Source organism: Silene latifolia, chromosome 10 (genome assembly GCF_048544455.1).
Source record: "Silene latifolia isolate original U9 population chromosome 10, ASM4854445v1, whole genome shotgun sequence".
Taxonomy (NCBI): Eukaryota; Viridiplantae; Streptophyta; class Magnoliopsida; order Caryophyllales; family Caryophyllaceae; genus Silene; species Silene latifolia.
The window spans coordinates 10,910,386-10,933,463 of record NC_133535.1 but is presented as its reverse complement, the minus strand read 5'-3'; the positions used below and the strand labels follow the sequence as shown (position 1 = coordinate 10,933,463).

General features: G+C 36.2%; 3 protein-coding genes across 4 annotated transcripts; all 3 read right to left on the bottom strand.

Moving 5' to 3' along the window:
- Nucleotides 1-6,573: 6,573 nt before the first annotated feature.
- LOC141605085 (CAAX prenyl protease 1 homolog) lies at nucleotides 6,574-15,087 on the bottom strand. The gene is made up of 14 exons (XM_074423714.1): nucleotides 14,960-15,087; nucleotides 13,298-13,445; nucleotides 13,084-13,168; nucleotides 12,832-12,927; nucleotides 12,576-12,641; nucleotides 12,316-12,414; nucleotides 12,001-12,114; nucleotides 11,797-11,907; nucleotides 11,092-11,154; nucleotides 10,407-10,496; nucleotides 10,056-10,172; nucleotides 7,409-7,480; nucleotides 7,103-7,168; nucleotides 6,574-6,954 (listed from the first exon to the last, which is right to left on the bottom strand). The coding sequence occupies exons 1-14, from the start codon at nucleotides 14,988-14,990 to the stop codon at nucleotides 6,835-6,837; spliced, it is 1,278 nt and encodes a 425-aa protein (XP_074279815.1). The 5' UTR covers nucleotides 14,991-15,087; the 3' UTR covers nucleotides 6,574-6,834.
- Nucleotides 15,088-16,153: 1,066 nt separating this feature from the next.
- LOC141605084 (uncharacterized) lies at nucleotides 16,154-18,461 on the bottom strand. Its single transcript, XM_074423712.1, has 5 exons — nucleotides 17,974-18,461; nucleotides 17,403-17,557; nucleotides 16,904-16,970; nucleotides 16,732-16,783; nucleotides 16,154-16,628 (listed from the first exon to the last, which is right to left on the bottom strand). Exons 1-5 carry the CDS (start codon nucleotides 18,359-18,361, stop codon nucleotides 16,541-16,543), a joined length of 750 nt encoding a protein of 249 aa, XP_074279813.1. The 5' UTR covers nucleotides 18,362-18,461; the 3' UTR covers nucleotides 16,154-16,540.
- Nucleotides 18,462-19,077: 616 nt separating this feature from the next.
- On the bottom strand, nucleotides 19,078-22,792 carry LOC141605083 (uncharacterized). 2 transcript variants are annotated; one of them, XM_074423711.1, is made up of 7 exons: nucleotides 22,449-22,749; nucleotides 22,191-22,319; nucleotides 21,831-21,985; nucleotides 19,998-20,064; nucleotides 19,724-19,775; nucleotides 19,573-19,652; nucleotides 19,078-19,475 (listed from the first exon to the last, which is right to left on the bottom strand). In XM_074423711.1, exons 1-7 carry the CDS (start codon nucleotides 22,528-22,530, stop codon nucleotides 19,399-19,401), a joined length of 642 nt encoding a protein of 213 aa, XP_074279812.1. In that variant the 5' UTR covers nucleotides 22,531-22,749; the 3' UTR covers nucleotides 19,078-19,398. The 2 variants fall into 2 exon arrangements, with proteins under 2 accessions (XP_074279812.1, XP_074279811.1); XM_074423710.1 differs by having other exon boundaries at nucleotides 22,191-22,792.
- Nucleotides 22,793-23,078: the final 286 nt, after the last annotated feature.

Here is a 23,078-nt window from a genome sequence, read left to right as displayed (position 1 = left end):
TTATGCCCATGTTGTTTCGGGATTTGAATCAATTGCTTGTTAGCTACTTGGGATTTGCAATGTTGGGATGATCTTGCTTGAGGACAAGCAAGGGTTTAGCTTGGGGGAGTTTGATAGGTCCATTTTATATACATTTTAACCCCCTATTTTACCTCTATTTTACATGTCATTTGCACTAATGTTAGTGTTTGTGAGCTAATTCCGTGTTCTAGTTGTGCTTGCTTGTTTTCTATTGTGTTTTGTAGGAAATTAAGCTTTTAGTAGCTTTTTCCCGTCAAAGTAGCAAGTACAAGAGTTCACGAGGCTAATGAGAGCAAGTCTTGATCATGCAAAGGAGTTTCGGGAAGCATAGGGGCATTTTGGGAAGAAATTGGAAAACCCGAGCAAGAGGAAACCAATCTTAGTTGGTGGATATGTAAAGAAATGAAATCCAAATGAAAGCCCATGATAAGAGTTTGCATTGGATGCCAAAGGATGCTTAAGATACCTTAGACGGACGCATTAAGACATAAGCATCGGATTCCGCATCAACATTAAGTGCAAAGTTAAGACGGAATTAAGAGAAATTTGAGAAATACCACGACCCCGATCGGGGTTGGGTGGCCCCGATCGGGGTTAGCCCCCTGTAGCTTATTTCCGTTACTCCCTTCACTCCTATAAATAGAAGCTTTGGTCGACATCTCTTACACATATTTTTCCATCTAAATTCTCTCTAAATCTTAGTAGTTAGTTTAGGTTAGCTTAGTTTAGTTTAGTTTGTTTACATTTCCTTTTAGCAATTACATTACAATTACATTTCAAGTTTAATTCCAAGTTACATTTCAAGTTTGTTCTAGTTTCATTGTTCTTCTATTTCCATTTCCATTTCCATTCAAGGTAATTCTTATTCTATTTTCATTATGTTATTTATCATTTCATGTAGTATTAGTTTAGTTTATACTTTCAACATGTTTGAGTAGTTATATTTGTCTAAGGAGTAAGGGAAACCATGCATGATTAAGTAATATGTAAATGTGAAAATAAGGATAAGTTAATATTGTATAATTGTTTCTATCACATGTTTGCGCCACAACGTTTAATCTTTGGTTATTGGCCGTAATCGTTGATTAAGTTTGTTAATTCGTTCTATAAGTCGAGAGGCACGGAATCGGATTAGACTAAGCATGTGTAGTAGGACGACCTAGTCATAAACGAGAGTTTCTCTAGGACCCGGTCTATGGTTGACGCTAAGATCGAGAGGTGTGTGTCTTTAAGCCTAAACATTTATCGAGTAATCAACTTCCTAAATTGACATGAGCATTTACATAGTTTGCGTGTGTGACCCGACCTCCCTAGACATTTTCTTTATTATTGTTTTATCATCACATCAAACCAAACCAATCAATCAACCGTAAACCTACCGAGGTAAAATTCACTCCATAACAACTAAATTATAAACTCCCGTCTCTCTGTGGTTCGACCCCCACGTACTACATTCATTTGTTTTGCTAGGGTATAAATATTATCTTTGCATAGGTGTGCGATAGCCTATCAAGGTTCCACGGATAAGGTGAAAAGGATGAACAAAATTTGAGGAGAAACGAGGACACTTAGGGGCGCCGATATTCGATAAATCAGCTGTAACACCCGCATATTTTGGGACCCGCAAAGTAACCTTGGCATGCGAGAGATAACCCTCGGGTTTGATTAGCCTACTCGGGAGTTAAGAAAACTATAAAGTGGACCGAATATAACTTATACTAGACTTAGTGGAGTTGTTATAATGTCCACCAATAGAAGGGTCGTCTTAAAACTGTCATAACTTGAGATCTAGACATGGTATTGATGTGATTCCAATTAGAGGTGATAGCTTGTTCTCTTACTATTCCAACGGTAGGTCACACACCCAAAATTACCAAGAAACAAGTGAGATATGACTGTTTTAGGATAACTGGTCATTGTTGAGAACTGCGTTGCACTCGACCGAGTGAAGGTCACTCGATCAAGTGGGATCGGCACTCGATCGAGCGGGGTCGTCACTCGATCGAGTGTGTGACGGTCCAACGAGTGAGTGACACTTGATTGAGTGGACTCGTCACTGGATTGAGTGGCGCTGAATCATAACACGGGATAAGAAAATCTTATCTCCTTATCCTCATTCAGTCTATCTTATACATTCGCACTCCAAATCCCCTCCCTTCTCTCTAAAAAATCCATAAACACCTTCTTCCATGGATCCAACCTTGCTTTAGGGGTATCTCTCACCTTGTTCTTTGTCATCTACACTTCGTAAGTTGAATCTCACTCCTCTTTGTTTAAGTTTAAACTCTATTTTTTGGGGGTTTCCATTTGGGTTAATTAGTTAGTAGTTAATATGAATAATAAGGGTAATTAATGGGTAATAATAAGGGATTTTGTGTTGTATTATGGTGTAGGATGATTTGTGATAGTTATTATGTGATTTATGTAGGATGAGACGGTTTTATGAGATGGATACTTGGTGATTTCGACTAGCTTATAGATTATGCTTAAAGGTAGGTTAATCCTACTCGATTTCAATAATGTGGTCATTACATATGTTGTTGTTAATGTTGTAATTAGTTTCACATAATTAGAGTAATTGCATTATAACATGTTTAGTGGGTAATAACATCATTAAGAAGATAAGTATGTTTATTGAATTGCATTATAACACGATAGTGGGTAAGGCGATTGTTGATTTGGTATTTGGCATATAATGTGGTATTTGACATTCATTGTATTTATCATGTGTATTGGAAGATATGACGGCTTGTTATTGATTGGTTGTTGTTGAGGAGACGGAAGGCGGTTGGGATGTGCACATTAATGGCTTGAGTACGAAGGGACACGTGTGGTTGAGACATGCTGTCTGGCAGGGGATTCGGTTGGCTTCCGGACCCAGTACGTCTGGGGGTGTCACGGTACCTATTTGTGAGGTGCGTTGTCGTAGACGTGTTCCTGGCACCGGTGGTTGTGGCTACGTCTGGGCGTGTCCTGGTGCCGGTATGGTGATCGTATGATAGTACCTCATTCATATCATTATCATGTTGCATGCTTATATATTTATGTTGTGTCATGCCCCATGTTGTTTATTGAAACTGACCGGGTGTTGTGTGTGTGAAAATTGTCACCTATTTCTAGGGTGGCCTGTGTCGATCCATATGATATTTCCAATCCTATAGGGAGCAGTCATTTACAGGTTGTGTTTGATAGCACGTGGGAGATAGGACGAGCCTTGATATCATCTGAGTCGAGCATAGCTTCACTAGGGGAGTATAGTAGTCATGAGTTGTACTTTTTCATTTTAGTTTGTGATTTGTAATTCATTAAATGTTTGTTTATATAAAGAGTTTCTGGATTGTAATTCCGATTTCACTGCATTAGAACCGAGACGGTAACATTTCCTAACTACCTTGGCCAGGTAAGAAAGAGGTGTTACATCAGCATTCGTCAAACCTCGGGTAATCGTGAAAAATGGATTAATACTCGTTATTTGGGGCTGGAATCGAATAGGTTAACTTCTGAAATGACCTCGGACACGTGGTAGAAAAACCGGGATAAAAAGAAACGTGGTCCGGTACGACCTCCCGAACGACTCAAATTGAAGTGTGTAATACACGGTTTTCGAGATTTCAGGGTCTGAAACAAAATTCTACGAAAATCACACAAAAATTTCCCCGGATCAAGTAAAGCGACTAAAAACAATTTGAGAAGCAATAGAGGACATTTGGGGGCGCCGGTATGCGATAAACCAGCATTCATCGAAACTCGGTTAATCGTGAAAAATGGATTAATACTCGTTATTTGGGGCTGAAATCGAATAGGTTAACTCCTGAACTGACCTCAAACACGTGGTAGAAAAACTGGGAGAAAAAGAAATGTGGTGTGGTACAACCTTCTGAGGCGCTAAAATTGAAGTGTATATACATGGTTTTCGAGATTCCAGGATCCCGGAACAAAATTCTCCGGAAATCACACAAAAAGTTCCTCAGTTCAGATAAAGCGGCCACACAAAATGTGATGAGAAACGGAGGACATTTGGGGGTGCCGGTATGCGATAAACCAGCATTCGTCGAACCTCGGATAATCTTGAAAAATGAATTAATACTCATTATTTTGGGCTGAAATCGAATAGGTTAACTCCTGAAATGACTTAGGCCACGTGGTAGAAATCCGGAAGAAAGAGAAACTTGGTCCTGTACAACCTCCTGAGCGGCTCAAATTGAAATGTATATACACGGTTTTCGAGAATCCAGGCTCTCGGAATAAAATTCTCCGGAAATCACATAGAAGGTTCCTCAGATCAACTAAAACGACCCCACAAAATTTGAGAAACAACGAAGGACATTTGGGGGGTGCCGGTATGCGATAAACTAGCATTCGTCGAACCTCGGACAATCGAGAAAAATGAATTAATACTCATTATTTGGGGTTGAAATCGAATAGGTTAACTCCTGAAATGACGTTGGACACGTGGTTGAAAAACCGGGAGAAAAAAAAACCTTGGTCTTGTATGACCTTCCGAACGGCTCAAAATGAGGTGTATAATACACGATTTCGGGACAAAATTCTCCGGAAATTACCCATAAGGTTCATCAAATTAAGTAAAGCGGCCACACAAAATTTGAGAAGCAACGAAGGACATTTGGGGGAGTCGGTATGCGATTAACCAGCATTCGTCGAATCTCGGATAATGGTGAAAAATGGATTAATACTCGTTATTTTGGGCTGAAATCAAATAGGTTAACTTCTAAAATGACCTCGGACACGTGGTAGAAAAACCGGGAGATAAAGAAACGTGGTCCGATAAGACATCCCGAACAACTCAAATTGAAGTGATAATACACGGTTTTTGATATTTTAGGGTCCCGTAACAAAATCGCAGGAAATCACACAGAGGATCCTGGGTTTAGATAAAGCGGCCACACAAAGTTTGAGAAGCAACGGAAGACATTTGGGGTGCCGGTATGTGATAAACTAGCATTCGTCGAACCTCGGATAATAGTGAAAAATTGATTAATACTCGTTAATTGGGCCTGAAATTGAATTGTTGAAGTTTCGAAACGACGTTGGACACGTGGTTGAAAAACCGGGAGAAAAAAAAACGTGGTCCGGTACGACCTCCCGAACGGATCAAATTGAGGCGTATAATACACAATTTTCGGGATTCCTGGGCTCTGAAACAAAATTCTCCGGAAATCACACGGAAGGTTCCTCAGTAAAACGGCCACACAAAATTTGAGAAGTACGAAGGACATTTGGGGATGCCGGTATGCTTTAATTGTGAGGGAATACTAAAGTCGAAAACGATTGACACCAAAACTGAGACATGAAATAAAACGGATGACCAATATAAAGAACCTTTTACAAATGGCGCTTAAAAGTCTAAGCATACCGTTAGAGACAGCAATTATGATACAAATCATTCAATAATCTTGGCAATTAGGAATGTATTAATGATGTAGACGGATATATAATAGCGTAGTTGAACGAAAAAAAAGACGCGGAAAGCAGCAAAAAAAATTGTAATTAAAGTTTAGCTAAAAGCGAAAAAGCAACAAAAACCACAATAGACAAAGTTTAAGTATCGGAGATAATACGCAAGGAATAGTGTGACTTTTATGGACAACCAGCCAATCTTCAACAACAAGATCATTTTAGACAACCGTCCCATTACTTAATTATTAATCATATTAATTAATGCTTTATGTATGTAGTTGTTTTTCTTTGAGTAGGTTGCTTGGACTTTTGCCTTCTAGTTAATCAATGCTCTATTCATTTCCTTCTCCTCGAAGTCGAGTTGTTTATGGATCGTTCCGTCTACTTAAGCCGGTTTGTCTCGCATACAAAAGAAGCGGGAATAACCAGCGGGTTTGGCTCACTCAAACCCGCTATCCCACTTGTCTGTTGACGAAAAACTACACCGTGGCTAAACCAGGCAAATGGGTTAATTCGGGTCAGGTTGCGGGTCGTTCTGGTTCATTTCAGGTCATGATTTTGCTTAAATAAGTCATTTTGAGTCGGTTTTATTGGGTAATACTCTTCGGGCCACTTTCGAGTCTCGGTCAGCCTTATTTGGTCGGGTTATTTTAACTGTGGCCCATCCCATTCACGGTCCGACCCCACACATATAATTACCTCTACCTCAAAACTTGAGCATCATTGGGTGTTGTGGTCGATTAGTACCAAATCTGTATTGAGTTGCCATGACTCGACTCAATTCGAACCCAATCCGCACAGCCCATTCGATAGGTTAGCAATGAAAGCAACTCGATAAAGAGTGGATTGTTTGAAGGCCACTTTCCCTACATTTCTATCTTTAATTAACTTTTCAACAATACCATAAGATTAAGCAAACTAACCAAGTGTTACAGCATATCACATTCATCTCCCAGATAGAGAAAACCACTAGAGCCTAGAAGCACATATCATTTTCGGTCTCTCTTACCGTACTAGGAAAAGAAACATGTTACTTTCCGAAAAGGCAACATTGATTATTTGATTTTAGGAACCGAACATAGATACAAAGTATATGATAAGGGATTGAGGGTCGACTAACATAAACCACTATAATAAATCGACCAAGCAAAATCATGTCATTTAAGACTCGCGGAACCTAAGTTTCCCTACAAATAAATAAATAATCACTAGGATTCTGGTTAGAACATTAAATTTGAACCTGAAACTTTGAATTACGTCAAAATTCATATATGTAATTCTTCTCTCCAGTTACATTTCGCCTACAAACCCTTTCGATAGTGGTAAGCTTCTCGATAACCTCATTAGAAAAGTTAATAACTCAAAGAAACGGGGGCTTACAGAATCATGACTCTATCAGTCTTGTTTTTTGAGAGGTTCGTTGTCAATGGCGGTTAACCTTTCAACAAGGGGAGGGTGTGAAAAGTGATAAGCCGAGTACCATGGGTCCGGATTCATAGTTGACAAGTTCTCCTCCTGGAAAATTAGCACATCATTTAACAACTCAAGTTGCCTTAATTATTCGCACCAATAATTTTGTAACTCTCGAAAAAGGCATTCATTGTGTAAATAAAACATGAAAAAACTGACATGCACAAGTATCAGAACAGCAGTTCACAATTACCTGTAACTTAACAAGACCTGCCCGGAGTTCATCTGCATATCCCAACTTCTTGGCGAAAGCATCGGCCTGTAAATAGAGCAAATAGTGGTTAATAACCATATCATACTATGAGACCGCTTAACGTCCTTTGAAGTAATATTTACTCAATATTTCAAAAGTTGCTCGTGTATATTATAAGACGTGAGGACGTCTAACAGACAAAGTGTGACGTATTCTTTAAGAGCTTCAGTGACAATTTGTTTGAAAGAATTGTAAGACTAACAGAAAGAACTAAACAGAAAACATGACCAGTTGTACATTTATTACCTGAAACTCAAAAGACCGGCTCACTAGATTCATACCAAAGCTTACAAGGTGTTGAAGAGGTATCACGGTGTGCTGACGAGTGACAACAGACGATAAGAACAGTTAGTAAAAGTCCACACACAATTAAACAATTGGCAGAGTAACATGAGCAGTCAAGAGTCAAGACACAGCTACCAAGCAAGAAAATCACAAGTAAGGAAATCCCTAATTAATAATCCTATATAAGGTCTTACCAGTCTCAATTATACAGAAAGAGTGTCGACTTTTACTCTTTTAGGAATGAAATTACATGAAGAATATTGTCAGGTCACGAAAAATATGATTCCATCTCATTTATATTGTTCTCATTTGACTTTGGTGATCAACTTTGAACATTAATTCCTTCTTTTACACGTAACAATAGTGTTAAAATCAGCCGCATCAGATTTTTGCAAAACTATTTTCATTTTCTCATTTTAAAAAGGTTGAAACTAGAGTATATAACGAGAAAATATAGGTCAAAGTTGTCATCTTGTAACCACCAAAATCAAATAATTTTCATATTATCATTTTAATTAAATTGTAACTAGTGCAGTGCATACAAGGAGAAGATATTATTTGTCATTGTTGACCACTATAGTCAAATTGGTACAATATAAATGAGATTGAGGGGCCAAGGGGATACTACTTTCCAATCTCCCTTACTAGTTCACAATCAATACTATATATTAAATCCAGAAACCAAAGGACTTCAATGTAATTAAAGAAAGTTATACAAATTAATTATACTATATAGTTTTAAATCACTAGCACCATGTGATGGACCCGATTAAGGGATCTCAATGCAAATATTATATAGTTTGGGTTAAAATTAAATTATATAGAAACTTGGTAATTTTCCTAAACATTTGTAAAAGACTAAAACATGGTCAATTTACTTAAAATAAAATAATTAATTAAGATGATCAATTTCCTTAAAATAAAATAATTAATTAAGATGTCAATTTCAAGGAGACTAAAAGAAAGAAGATGCTTGGTAATTTTTCTAAATATTTATAGAAGACTAGAAGATGGTCAATTTCCTTAAAATAAAATAATTAATTAGTATAAACATGCACACTTATAGTATTAATTATTATCATCATAAAATTATATATTAAATTTAAAACCTATGCAATTTTATTAAACTTTATACGGAGTAGTTTATTAGATGTATAGAGATGTTAATTATTTAACATACAATACAAAAATATAATATAAGTAGGTTATAAATAATTCAAGTTAGATTTCATAATATATAATATATAATATTGCATAATTCTTTCGATTTGATTTAATACATATATGTAATATATATATATATTTATATAAATATATAATCCTCTTAAAATTGCATGCCTGAGTAGTAAAAGTAATTTCGTCAGTAAAGAAAAGAATTGTAGTAACATTGGATATAGTTTTATGATAGTAATCACTCATTTGAATAGTAAAAGTAACAATATTATCAGCGAGATTAGTGAGAGTGGTAGAAACAACAACGGGAGCAGTGAAATAATCAATATTAATGCGGCAATAGTGAAAGTAACAATAATTACGGCGGGAGTAGTGAAATTATCAATATTAATGCGGCAGTAGTGACAGTAACAATAATTACGGTGACAGTAGTGACGGTAACAATAATTACGGCGAGGGTAGTGAAAGTAACAATGATTACGGGCAAGTAGTGAAATGTTATTACTATTGTTTCATTAATCAGAGTAAAATATTAATAGCGGGAGTAGTGAATTTGTCTCAAAATTTATTTCATTGTAATTTTAGGATATGTCATAGAAAAATATATTAATGATAAATTTATGGGTTATGCAACTTTAAGTAATTTTATTTAATGAAAAAAAAAATTTAATGGTAAGTAGAGGTAGCCCGGGCGAAGCCGGGCACCAATACTAGTATCAAAGTAATACCGTGACCGTGTCAAGTAAATTGAAAACCAAATTAATTTTGAAGATAACACGAAACACCAAAAGCTTCAAGGCAATTTTGAACATTAATATCTCCATTTATATGCAGCAATAGAGTGCTAAATTAGTTGCATTAGATATTTGCAAACTGTTGTCACCTTATCATGTTAAAAAAGTTGTAACTAGTGTATAATATCGAGAGATTAATATTAGTCAAAGTTGTCATCGTTTAACCACTCGGGTGATTAAAGGAAAAAATATAAAGAGATGGAGGGGCTTGGGGGGTACTACCCAATTTCCTCTACTAGTTCACACTTCACACCGTAACACCATGCCAGGTAAACTGAAATCAAATTGATCATCCCATCCGAAATAAAAAAAATAAACAATTTAAGCAGGATTGAGTGGTAGATCTCCATGTGAAAGTTAACATTCAAGTTTCAACTTTCATGGGTAAATAGATCAGACTAACAAGTATCAAAACCTTGTGCCGAGACAAGCCACATATGCTTTGGCATATAATCAGAAATCTGGATGTAGCATGGTAAAAAAAATTTGGATTAACCTAAATTAAATAAGTGCACCAAGATATCTCGGTAAACGAACTTCACATCTATAGGTCATATATCATGACTCAGGCAGGCCATAGAAGCAGATGCGCGCAAAACAAATACATGCGAAAACAAAGTTTCATCAACATAGATCCAAACCTGAAAAATGATAAGACCAATGAGCACAGCCTGGGTATCATGAAATCCGAAGCTCTCAAACAGATCCTTTGAATTTCTCACAAGGGTGTAGCCTCCAAATTGCAATAGCGTAAGAATCTGCATATTTTCGAATAGCAATGATCATCACCATGCTCATGCATGCAGAAGTTCATACTTTCACTCACATAATAAGTAAAAAATAATCATAAAAAGAACAGAGGAAACTAGGAAAGCAATATCGCGTAATGGGGACGAGGAAGGGGATATAATTTAGAAACTAATGTTCTAAAGTAAACGGCTCTAGAAGATGCCAAGCCAGTTTGTCAAATACACTGTATAGTATATGATTACCTGCATTGTAACGAATGTGTACATGGTATGATTGAGTTTCCAGTGCCCAAGTTCATGTGCAAGAACAGCAACTACTTCATCATCCTTGCACTGCAAAACAAAGAATCATCCCGTTTATCAATGTCTCAAACTCTCAACAAATTCAACACCCTTTGGATTACAAAAACTGGAAAATGTCAGTGAAACATGGACAACATTAAGAATCAGAAATCCAGGGACTTCAGCAATAATGCATCATCGGGTTGAAAAAAATAAAAAAGCAGTAACAACTGTAAACACGTAACAAAGAATCGTGCAATGGCTTGACTCTTTAGCATAACTATCTTCAACACTGGCAAAGATTTTGTCTAATTCTCATAAAATGCAAATCGATGCACACAGGAAAAAGAAAAGATTTAATATCGGAAAAAGCACCAACATATGAACAAAAAGGTGTGGTTTAGTACATAACAAAGAATCATCCAATGGCTTGACGCTTTAGCATCACTATACTATCTTCAGCACTGGCAAAGATTTGTTCTAATTCTCATACAATGCAAATCGATATGCACACACAACATATGAACAAGATAAGATATGAAAAACACTGGCAATCGAAATGCAAATTGAAAAAGAAAAGATATAAGATGGCAATTGAAAAAAGCAGCAACAACATATGAACAAAAAGGTATGGTTTAGAGACTACCTGCTGCACCAATGTGTCAAAAAGGACTATACGCTTGTTCTTGAAAAACCCATACATGTAAGCCTGGAAAGAAATGAAACAATTGCCATGAGATAAAACTCAAAAGACTCGTAAACAGGATAAAGGAGACCACCAAACATGACATTCCATTTGGTACACATATCCAAGCATCCTACTACAGCCAGGAGTACAAAAGCTCCTTGCAAAATGCAATTAGAAAAACAGAACAAGTGTAAATCATAAGTAGAACAAATTGCACAACTACAGCAGTACAACCTGCTTAGAATGAGGAAAACACAAATCAGTAAAGATAGCCAAACAGGAGAACGCCGTAGATCAACCCACACATTGATTATTTTTAGTTTAATATTTGATAATCAGAAGTAGAAATCAATCGAGTACAGTTATAGATGATGAACAAAGAATACAATGGCTCCAATCAACCATACTGTACAGGAAACTAAGTGGTGACCATGAACTTATATTACATACTCCCTCTATCACACCATGTCCTTTACCTAAGATTTATTTTTGGGGTTAGGGGATTTGAATAACATGTAAGGAACCATTTAGTGGCGTTTACCTCTCATACCTTTAATTTTAAGATTGTGTATTGTTCCCAAAATCAAAATTAGGAATGAAGAAACTATAGATGCAAAATACACAGAAAAGGCAGACTATGGAGATAAGAGGATGAAACCTCACATTGCTATGGCTGGACCTCGTCGATCCATCAACAACAAATAATTTCTTCAAGGGAAATTTCAGTGAAGAAGCGAGATTCTCGATTTTCTGCCTTAGCTCCCCATCCGGAAGCTATTTTCATAAAATGCCAAAATAACGAAGCCATCAATTATTATGACACATGAAAAAATCTTACTAAAAATGGTGAAAATAGAGCACACTTACCGGGGTGAATTTGTTAAACAGTGGAGCTATAAGAACAGGATAGATAGTCATCATCACAATAGATAGAGCAAACATGAATCCCCAGAGGTAGATAGCAAAGTATGGACCCCCTTTCTGAAAGAATAAATTTGACAACGACTTAGTTCCCAAAGGAAATCTAAAAATGAGTAACATCAAACTTCAATACACTAAAAACGAGAATAATATGGTAGAGACAAATAAGATGTCAGGCACACAAAATGAAAAAAAAAAAAAAAAAAAAAAAAAAAAAAAAAAAAAAAAAAACAGTCCTCTACATATAGCAATGATCAATACCTGTACAATGTAAATAATCGCAGCAACAATAGGAGGCCCGATCAGAACTGAAAGTATAATGCTCTTTAGCATATCTTTAATGAACAACCATATAGTTTGCTGCACACAAAAAACAGATTGCGGAAGCAGATATAACAAGTATATAAAATTATTAAAGAATTGTAATTGAGGATCAAGAAAGCACATTTAAACAAATATTCAACATAAATGTAGGTCATACAATGGAAATAATCAAAGATAGATTATGTATGCTGAACTACCTTGTTAAATCCATGGCGAGCCTCAATAACAAATGTTGAATACAGAGAAAATGGCAAATCAGTTATCTGCATCACAGTATTACTTGTCAGCTTTAAACTGGATTGAAGTAGAAGGAAATGTTGAGAGTGGAGAAATTAGAATTGGGTAAACGGTCTGTCCAACTGTCCAAGTTTAAATGTTTAATTGGTTGGGGCTTTTTTACTTGGTCACGTCAAAGTTAACGAAGCAAAAAGCATAGGTGATTACTAGAAATACCTGTGACCAAATCATGACACCAGCTAAGAAAGCCAAGGTATGAAATATTTCATTTTCTGCATTAAGGCCTGCATCTACTAAAAACTCTCCCGATTTCTACATCCAAGGGAAAAAAAAAAGAGAGGGCAACAAGAAAATGATTAGGAAGGGTTAGTTAGAGTTGCCATTCTACTGTTGGTTCACTACTATCTACAGAAATAAAATAAAGGAACCTCATGCATTGATTTAAATATGCGCACATGAGTCACTCACCTTCCAGACCCATGGAAGTACCCGAAAGTACAAAATTCCAGATTCTAACACTATCGTGATAATCTCGTGAACAAAATGAAAATTGCTGCAAATGGAGAAAGAAAACAATCAAACCCAATAACAAAGAAAAAGAAAAGTGAATATAAGAGATAAAACCTTCAGGTGGCATAAACATCCCTAATAAATGAATTGAAAGATAAGAACAATCTAAAACCTTTTGTCAAGATTGTATGCCCTTGCTTTTTCAAACTTCTCTAAGCTTATCACTCCTACCAAAGGTTTAGGGAGGGTTCGCAATTTGTGGGCAGCATGTTGGCGCGTATCCAGGTATGTTTCAAATATGTACATAAGTATCATAAAACCTGAAGAGGATTGCCAAAAATACACAAAAAAAAACAGATCAGGGTAGAGTCACAGTCACTTACATTTTCAGACATCAGATTTTCTTTAAGGCACAACAAAAACTACCTCTTATTTTATAAACATTTTTTTTGGCATCTTAATGGCAGGCACCAACTGTTATTATTTTTGGCACAAGAAAAAGCATTGTTTTTTTTTGGTTTTTGCAAGAAACAAAGAGTTGACAATTAGTTTTGTATAAGACCGTTGTGTGCATACAATGAAAACATTGCCTTATTATGGAAAGACATAGCAAGCAACGAGACAATTGTATCTTGTACGCATACAATGTCTCATGTAAGCTTTTGCGTAGAGTTTAACTCGTCCAAGTTTACAGATGCCAAGGGTGGGGTCAGCTCTGTATAACGGCTTTAATCATGATGATGACAAATTTGAAATCAAATAACTCCCTCCCCCCAAATCCCAAGCGCTTTCCTTGCGTTTTTATCAGCTTGATTATTGTGCTCTCAATCTTCCATACAATCTTCTTCAAAAATTACATTATTTGTGAAAAACATAGAACCATTTTATATTACGGCAAATGCTCTTTCAGAGCTCCAACCTAACTACGCATCCCTTCTTTCTTAGCACGATTTTGAAAAGCCTTCCATTTACTAAGGTTAAACTTACCTTCTTAGGTCACTCTTAGAAAACACACCTATAATGGCAGTATTGCCTTAAGAACGAACATAAAAAAACGTCAGAAAAAGACCAATAATTCTATATCCTAGTCGGATGCAACGTCCACAATGCTTATACCATTTAGAATGTCAGCTGAACACCTTAACTAATCTACCTTCGGTGAATAACAACTATACACAACCAAATGCAGTATGGTTGCATCTTCTACATCTCTTTGCACATTAATAACTGATCTAAGCAACTTGTATAAACCAACCTCATTTGTCTTTCATGAAATTTGGAGCATGCTCTCTCACAACATTATACATTCATCTATGAATCGACTATTGAGCCCAATATAAATTGTTCATAAATTCAATAATAAATCCTCGACTTTCTCCCCATCCTACAAACTAAAACAACCTTCAAAAATTACAATTAACAAAAAAATAAAAAAAATAAATGAACTCTTAAACCAGTCAGTCAGAACGGCGATAACAAAATTAAAAAATTGAAAGACGGATATGTTCCAAAACATAGCTCGATTGCAAAATTAACAGCACAAACTAAAAAAGGGTACAAAGGTACAAAACCCATAAAATCCATAAACCCAAAACCCTATAAAACTAGAAATTAGCACTCCGAAAACGACACCGATGAAATCGCGCAAGAAACCCAGAAACTAAGTATACAATATGAACCAATAACCTGATAAATTAAAGGATGAAACATTCAAAAACAGTGGAATAACATGTATATTAAACTAATTAAAGTGTTCAAATAAATGGATAAGTGCGAAGAACAAAGCAGAGGTGAACAAAAGATGGAGGAAAAGAGAGAAAGATGGAAGCTTTACCAACAACGGCTTCGAGATAAGGAAACGCCATGGTAAGAGTGGGGAGTTGGGAGACAAAATGAATGAAGTTTTTCGTAGCTGAGAGTTTTAAGAAAGAAAGACTTCGGCTTTTGCTTTTGTTTCCTGTTTTGGTACTAGACCCGGCAAACTCAACCTGGTCAAAAAGCTGATCCGAGGTCCGAAATTAACCCAAACTACAGCACTTTAATATTATCCGAAACTTGAATTGATTGATACTTATTGACCTGAAACTGACCCAGCCCGAAATGACCTGCTTTGAAACCATCCAGCCCAAAAATGACTCAACCTGAAACAAACCGACCCGTTTGACCCGAAAATGGCCCAACCAACATACCCGGAAAACACCTAAACCCGAAAGAACCTGACCCGACCCGAACTAATCCTATAATGTTATAGTCATGAACCGACCCTATCCGATTTGACCCATTTGTCGGGTCTAATATGACCCGATTTTGTGAGACGGACTCATACAAGACAGTTTAAATTGCTATTTTTTTCCTCCTAAATGCTACGAGTGAAAAATAAACAAATTATCAAAATTGAGCAGAAATAAAAATCCACGTAAATTGCATAGAAGTTCATTTTTTAGCATTACAATAGTTAAGATTTTTTGGGTCGACTAATTTAAGAACGTCTGAATTAGAGTTACGCAAATCACAACATTATCCCCGATATATAACCAAATGGATTTGGTGTAGTGGTTACTCATCTCATCGCTTAACCAATGAGATCAGGAACAGCGAGAGACTTATACACTGTTATCAACGAATAGACACCCTGATAAAACATTATTCCTATATACTCCGTATGAAGACTCTCAACTCTTGCAAATTTTATTTCACTATCAGGCTTTAAGTTGGTTTACTTTTAAGGTGTTCCGTAACATTAATTTTTATTTTGATTTTTTCAAAACATCGTTTTAATTTTATGTTAGATTTAAATTTTGGATTTTGTAAAAGAAGTTTGAGCTTTGCTCTTCACTCTTCTTTTTCTACTATATTTTGCGGTTTGAGATGTGAGATTATCCCAGAATAGTTCTAAAAGATGATTCATGTCAGCCGACCTCAAATTATTTTGGAATTAAGATTATGATGTTGTTGTATCTAAGATTTCTCTAGCTTAAACATTTTGCATCACTTCATAGATACAAATAAATAAATTAAAGGAAGGAGATAACATACAATGAGACCGTTGCATACATATCAAATTAGTATATAATACAATTTTTGTAATTGATTGAACTTCCTTCTAATTATAAGCTATAGCCTATAGGGTGACACAAATTCTTTTTTTTTTTTTTTAGTAAAAAGCCCGAAAGCCTTACTATATTAAAGATCGATCAAACAAAACAGCAGCATTCGCAGAAGGTGGCAAAGCAGCCTCCCACCTAGTACAACCAATGACTCTAGGAACCACATGTGCTAGCGCATGTGCGACACAGTTATTAACACGACTCGTATGCAACCAAGAAATAGCCTGAAAATTAGAACTTAAAACTAAAATATCTTCAATCACTTGTGAGAAGACGTTTCCCGCTGATATCAAGACCTAATTAACCTCCTAATTATCCTTGCGATCATTATATCCACTAGGCTTCAAGATTTGTTTAAGCAATGTCATTTTGGGTACATTCCAATTCTCTACATGCCTGACAATCACAAAAAGGCAAAGATCAAAAATCAACCGGAATAGTAAAAACATGGAGATCAATACGGTAAATACATGAAAACAAGATAAGTTTATTATTTTACCGGATAACTTTACCGGACTCAACATCAAAGTAGTACTCCGTATATCCTGTAGCTGCAACACATACGAGTCGTAAATGATTACAGTAAGACATTCTAGTTATCAAACTGTAAGAGACTGTCCAAACTCACAAATTAACCATTCTGTAGCCATTTTGTATGATCAAAGACATACCGGAAAGTATAGGTCTCCAAGGGAAAGACAATACACAGCTGAATCGCCAGTGTCCGATTCCCTTGTCCTGAAATTGCATTCAAGTAGTACAGAAATATACATTAATGTCCAATGTACCAATTCCATCACGAGAACCAATTGCATTAAAATTACGGAAGTATTAAGCAACAGTTAAATTTTGGGTAAGACCATCCTAATGTAAGTTACGCTATCTCTGATACCATGTGAGAAACTCATCCTAAAACCTTAAGAACAACACCATAATCGATAACTTATGACTGTCTTGCCTAAAACCAGTGGTGGAGCGAGGGGGGCTAGTAGAGGCGGTCGCCCCCGCCGAGGTTTGAAAATTTCGAAATTTTTAGTTAAAATTTTCGAATTTTTTCAAACCCCTTATAATATTACCCTTTCACTCCCGCTGAAAATTTTCGCCCCCGCTGACTTAAAATTCTGACTCCACCACTGCTGGCTAAAACTCGATGTGAATTCGCTGAAATACCTCCAAGTCTTCCCATTTCATGAGTTTCATGTTTGATTTAATAATTAGAGAGCCAAAGTTAGTGCAGTTCCTCTTAAAGCGTCGAAGCCCTTTAAACGAACCAGCTGGATCAGCAAATTCACAGTCCTCTTCATATGCACCCAGTGTCAGATTTCCTGCAATTACAGATGAAATTATACATTATGGCTCGGACTCTGTTTGGCAAGACAATTCAGGTAACTAATTTGGTCAAAATAGCTTATTTGACTAAAATTTTAGATACTTCATTTTTGTAAGCAAGTAGCTTATTTAACCAAATAAACTAATTGAAAAAAAAAATGCTAAAAGTAGCATTTGAGATTTCAGGTATCTGATTTGATTTGATTTTCTATTTTTATCCCTTAAATCTATATTATTAAATAATTATCATATTCTTTTACGTCATTTTATCAAAATCAGTTAGCTTTTCAGTTAGTTTGCCAAACATTTTTTTTATATAATTAACTACTTATCAGTTACCTTTTCAGTTAGTTTTTAACAAACCGAACGCAAATTACCTCTTTACCGAGCAGAAAATGCTGAGGATACATACCAGTAACAAAATATGATCGTTGAAAGTCCTGTTTGATTGCATCAACTACAACAGCACGATCAACAGTTCCTGAAGCATTACCAGTAAGCTCCTGATATTCGTCAGCAGGGACAGCAGGTCGGGACGGTTGAAGAGCAGAAGCTGCAATACCGAGTAGTTCAGAAGCATACCATGCTACCTTAAGCACCACATTCTCTGGTTCAGTCACGTCTTTTTTCTGTTTCTTCAGTGTAGGATTGCTGATTATGTCGTCCTTGGCCTTACTGAATCCGAAACACTTGAACGTGTGGATTCCGATAAGGCGAGGAGGGTTAGGTGGGGTGAAACGCCTGAATTGTTGTGTGTTCAGGTGGTGAGCTGTGGTAGCCTGTGACATGTAGGACGCCATCTTGTGGACATGGAGTTTTAATAAGATGAGATATTTATATGCCAAATTTTGTGGGTATAATAAGAATAGTGGCCAAAATTGTATGGCTCACATCCAACGTGGGTTTTGTATTTGTATGTAACTATGCATTGTATCCAGAGCTGGTAAGTCGGACCCGATTCGAACCCAAGCAAAAATTGACCCGACAGAATTCGAGAATGTTTCAAATTAAAACTGATCCAACCGAACATGATAACGACCTGATGATCAATGAACCGAACCTGAACGACCCAATATGAACCCAAAATGAAAGTGATTTAGTGTTTAGTTTGATAGTTTGACGAAATAATTAAGCACAAATTCTCATTATAGACGACGCATATAGACGGGCCAAATATCCACCCATTTTAAGCAAAACGGGCCAAATGTCACCATCTTAACGCCAAATGTCACCAGTGTCATTTCCTAAGCTACAACAAGTAGTTTATCACATGGAAATGATACTGGTGACATTTGGCGTTAAGGTGATGACATTTGACCCGTTTTGCTTAAATTGGGTGGATATTTGACCCGTCTATAGCTATAAACGGATATCCTCCGTCTAGAATGAGACGCTTTGATAATTAAGTAACCAAACCACATAATGGTTGAAAACTAAACTCTGTGGTAAAAAATTGAAGTGATGCAATAAAGTGGTCTTGAGAATGACCCGACTCAAGCCCGACCCGATACATCAATTGACGCGAAAGGCCGAAATAACCCGACCCCAAATGATCAACAATTCAGCATAGAGTAAGCAGATTGCGGAATCTAAGTTATCTAACACCAAACACCAATCTATTGTTCGGAAAAGCTACAAAGGCAATCAACTTAACAACACTTCCAGACTAATCAGACACAAAAACACTTGAACCAGAACGGTAACAATACCATCCCGACCACATACTTATACATGAGCCGCGGTGGTTCTCATAACCGAATTTATTCCATATTCTAGATTTTAGGATGATTCGTGCTGATGTTGTTGTTCCCGTTTCTTGTATGCCAGTAAGTCAGAGTTAGTTGCATTTTGCAACAACTCTTGCTGCCATTTCAGCTGCTACCTCCGTTGTTAACCTACTCTTCCCTTTCTCACCTGCAATAGTAATGCTGTTACTCGTAAATTCATCACCGACTACTCTTCACTTCACTATGATGATATCGAAAACTAAACTAAATAACTTTCTCGTTACCCTTGGGATCACTATATCGACTTGGCATGAAGATTTGTTTAAACAACATCATTATGGGGACGTCCCGTTTCTCTATGTGCCTGTAACAAAAAAAAAACATCAACTGGGACTCTATACTAACATTAACCAGAGAGAAAGGTTATTAATTTACCTGCAAACTTTACCCGACTCAGCATCAAAGTGGAACTCCGTACATCCAGTAGCTGCATTACATACGAGTACTCGAGTAGTAAGCTTTGGTTGAGATGATCTTCTCACAACATATAAGTCGCTCTCTTTTTTCTAGCCGTTTTCACAAAATATTATTGATAAATAACAGAACTTTTTCATTTGTAGCCAGAAATGCGTATATATTAAGCATTTTGGTAAAAATTTCATCATAGAAATGATTCAACATGGTAATTTTTGTATGATCAAAGACATACTAGAAAGTAGAGGGGTCCAAGGTAAAGACAATACGAAGCTGAATTCCCAGTGTGCAATTCCCTTATCCTGAAATTAAATTGCACCCAACATTAACATTGTTATGTTAGAAGAGATTACGGTATCGTAATATGCCGTAATTAGAAAAAAAATAAGTTACTCCCTCCAAGTTGCTGTTTTGTTCCCTCTTTCCTTTTTCATGTTAGTCGGTTTTGTTCCTTCTTTCCTTATTTGGAAACCTTTGTGGTCCAAATTCAATTTCATGTGAGGTAGAGTCTTTTGTGTGAATTTTTTGGTTAATGAGTGTTAATTAGCAAAATAATTAGATAATAAGGGTTCACTTGAAACTATTTGGGTCTATAGTGTCCACGTCATCACTTTTTATTTTTTTTCTAATTTTTATATAAAACCGCTAAAAAACTTAGCGGCTTTACAAAATGTCATCGTCCAAATATTTGTATCTGTTTTATTTTATAAAAAAAAAAAAATTGAAGAGCAAGGCCGCTGAGAAGTTCAGCGGCTTATTACAAAGTTTCCAACAATTTTCAACAATTTCCATTAGCTACCCTACAAAATGACCGTACTGATATGATAAGCCGCTAAGATTTCTAGCGGTTTTGCCTTTTATATATAAAAAGAAAAACTAAGTGAAGCCGCTAGGTTTCTTAGCGGTTTCATATAAAAATTGGAAAAAAATAAAAAGTGATGACGTGGACACTATAGACCCAAATAGTTTCAAATGAACGCTTATTACCTAATTGTTTTGCTCATTAACGCTAATTAACCAAAAAAATTCCTTTTGTGTGGCCTGGTTTAAATTCATTTACTTAATTCTTGTGTCCGGAAGAAATGGAACAAAGCAACGACTTGTGGGAGTCAGGGGCGAAGCCAGGCGGTGGCAAAGGGTGGCCGCCGCTACCCCAAGCAAAAAAAAATAATAATTGAGAAATCGATTTCCTGCTACCCTAACTGTCATAATAATAGAATAATAATAAAGAATAGCGCTAAAATGACAATACTGGGTGTGTGTTCCAGTGGTAAGGTTAAGAAAATTCCAAGTTGCAAGTCAAGGGTTCGAAACCCACACCCACCCTTTTTTTTCATTGTTTTCGACTTTTTCTCATCAATCTCATTAAATGTTTCTTAATTGGTGGGAAATCTCAAACAAATTCATTAAAATCCCTCTTTAAGATAATTATTTTATACTTGATTTATAATTATTTTATACTTGCTTTTTTTTCTTTAATTGATTATTATTTTTCTAAAATTTTCTAATTATTGATGTTTAGTACTAGAATCTTCTTTTTTTTTCTCTTTAATTGAATCACTTGAATTTTTTTGGCCTTAGTAGTTTTCTAAGAAAATAAAAATTTGCATGATTGATCTTAGCAATAAAAAAGAGGTCACAAATTATAGATAAGATTGTATTATACCGTGATAAGACGGTATATTTTATAAACAAAAAAAATCATTTAATATTAATAATTGAGTTGTATTTTATATAATGGGGCCCTCTCATTCAGTTACTATTGAAACGAGATAAAAAAATATGGAAAAATTGGATATAAGCAAGGTTTTTGTCGCGATTTATTGTTTGTTTCTTTCGTGTTAGATGGTCATAATTAGAAATCATTACTTAAATTTATTCTCGCGCGCCATGAATTTTACTTTATTTTTACGATTATGATGTATATTTTTTCGTTACCCCATATTTGAAATTCTGGCTTCGCCCCTGGTGGGAGTATATGGAGTATTATGCTTACCTATATTAGGAGATTTTATGATTATATCTTTGGAGTACTATAAATACGGTACGATTTAAATGGAGGGAATACCTCAAAGTCTTCCCACTTAGTGAATTTGAGGTTTGATTTGAGAACTAGGAAGCCAAAGTTGGTGCAATTTCTCTTGAAGCGTTGAAGCCCTTTGAAGGAGAGTATTGGATCTTCAAATTCACAGTCGTTTTCATATGCTCCTGACGTTACATTTCCTGCAATTACAGATCAAATTACGCCACTGGCGCTAATACACATCCACGACTGTCGTTTTTTTGGTGAACTGTTGTACTATGTAACATTTTTTTTTTCAAATGACTTAACTAAACAAAGACAAGCAATGAGTAAGTTTAAAGCAAAACAGATTAACATAAATAAAACCGACCACAAACCAAGCGTTATAATGCGGAGGACACACACCGGTAACAACATATGAACTTAGAAAGTCTTGTACAATTGCAGCAACAACAGCAGCACGATCAACGCTTCCCGAAGCATCCCCTGTAATTAGCTCCTGAGGGGCAGTAGTGGGCCGGGACGGTTGTAGAACTGCAGCAGCCATACCATATAGTTCAGAAGCATACCATGCTAACTTAAACACCACATTGTTGCGTTCAGTCCCGTCTTTTTTCTGTATCTTAAGAGAAGAATTGCTGGTCATATCACCCTTGGCCTTACATTTGACACGAAGATGGACTGGTGCAGTGAAATGCCTTATTTGCTGCGTGCTCAGGAGGGGAGCTGCCATCTTGACGGACATAGGGTGTCTTACAACGAGTGATATTTGTAACGAAACCTAGCAAGTTCCAACAAACATATGGAGTAATTCAGTCAGTAAATTATTTGCTGGTTTCAGACAGACAATTGCATTACACTGTTAAAGTTTATTTTGTGTACGTAGAGATTTAAATGTTTGTGTCCTGCACCTCACATGCAACTGAGTATGTCAAGGAGAGGTATCAGATATTGCACGAGTAGCATTTTACATGTGCTGATCGCCTGTTTTTTTTTGTCCAGGGTATTGAAATTCCAAATTCAACTCCTGTTTCCTGTTGTGGTTTGGCATTGTCAAGTTGTACTCGAAACTGTTGACAATGTACCTAACGTGTCGACGTATGAATGGTAGGGGTGAGCAAAACCGTATGCCCAATACGGTTTTGAAAACCGTATCGGGTATACGGTTTTTAAATTCACAATTTTGTCGATACGGATCCAACCCGGTTTTCGTATACCTGATTTTTCTGTAATATCCGATTTTCGTATACCCGGATACGGATTTCAGTTGTTTGTTGTTCAAATTATTGTATA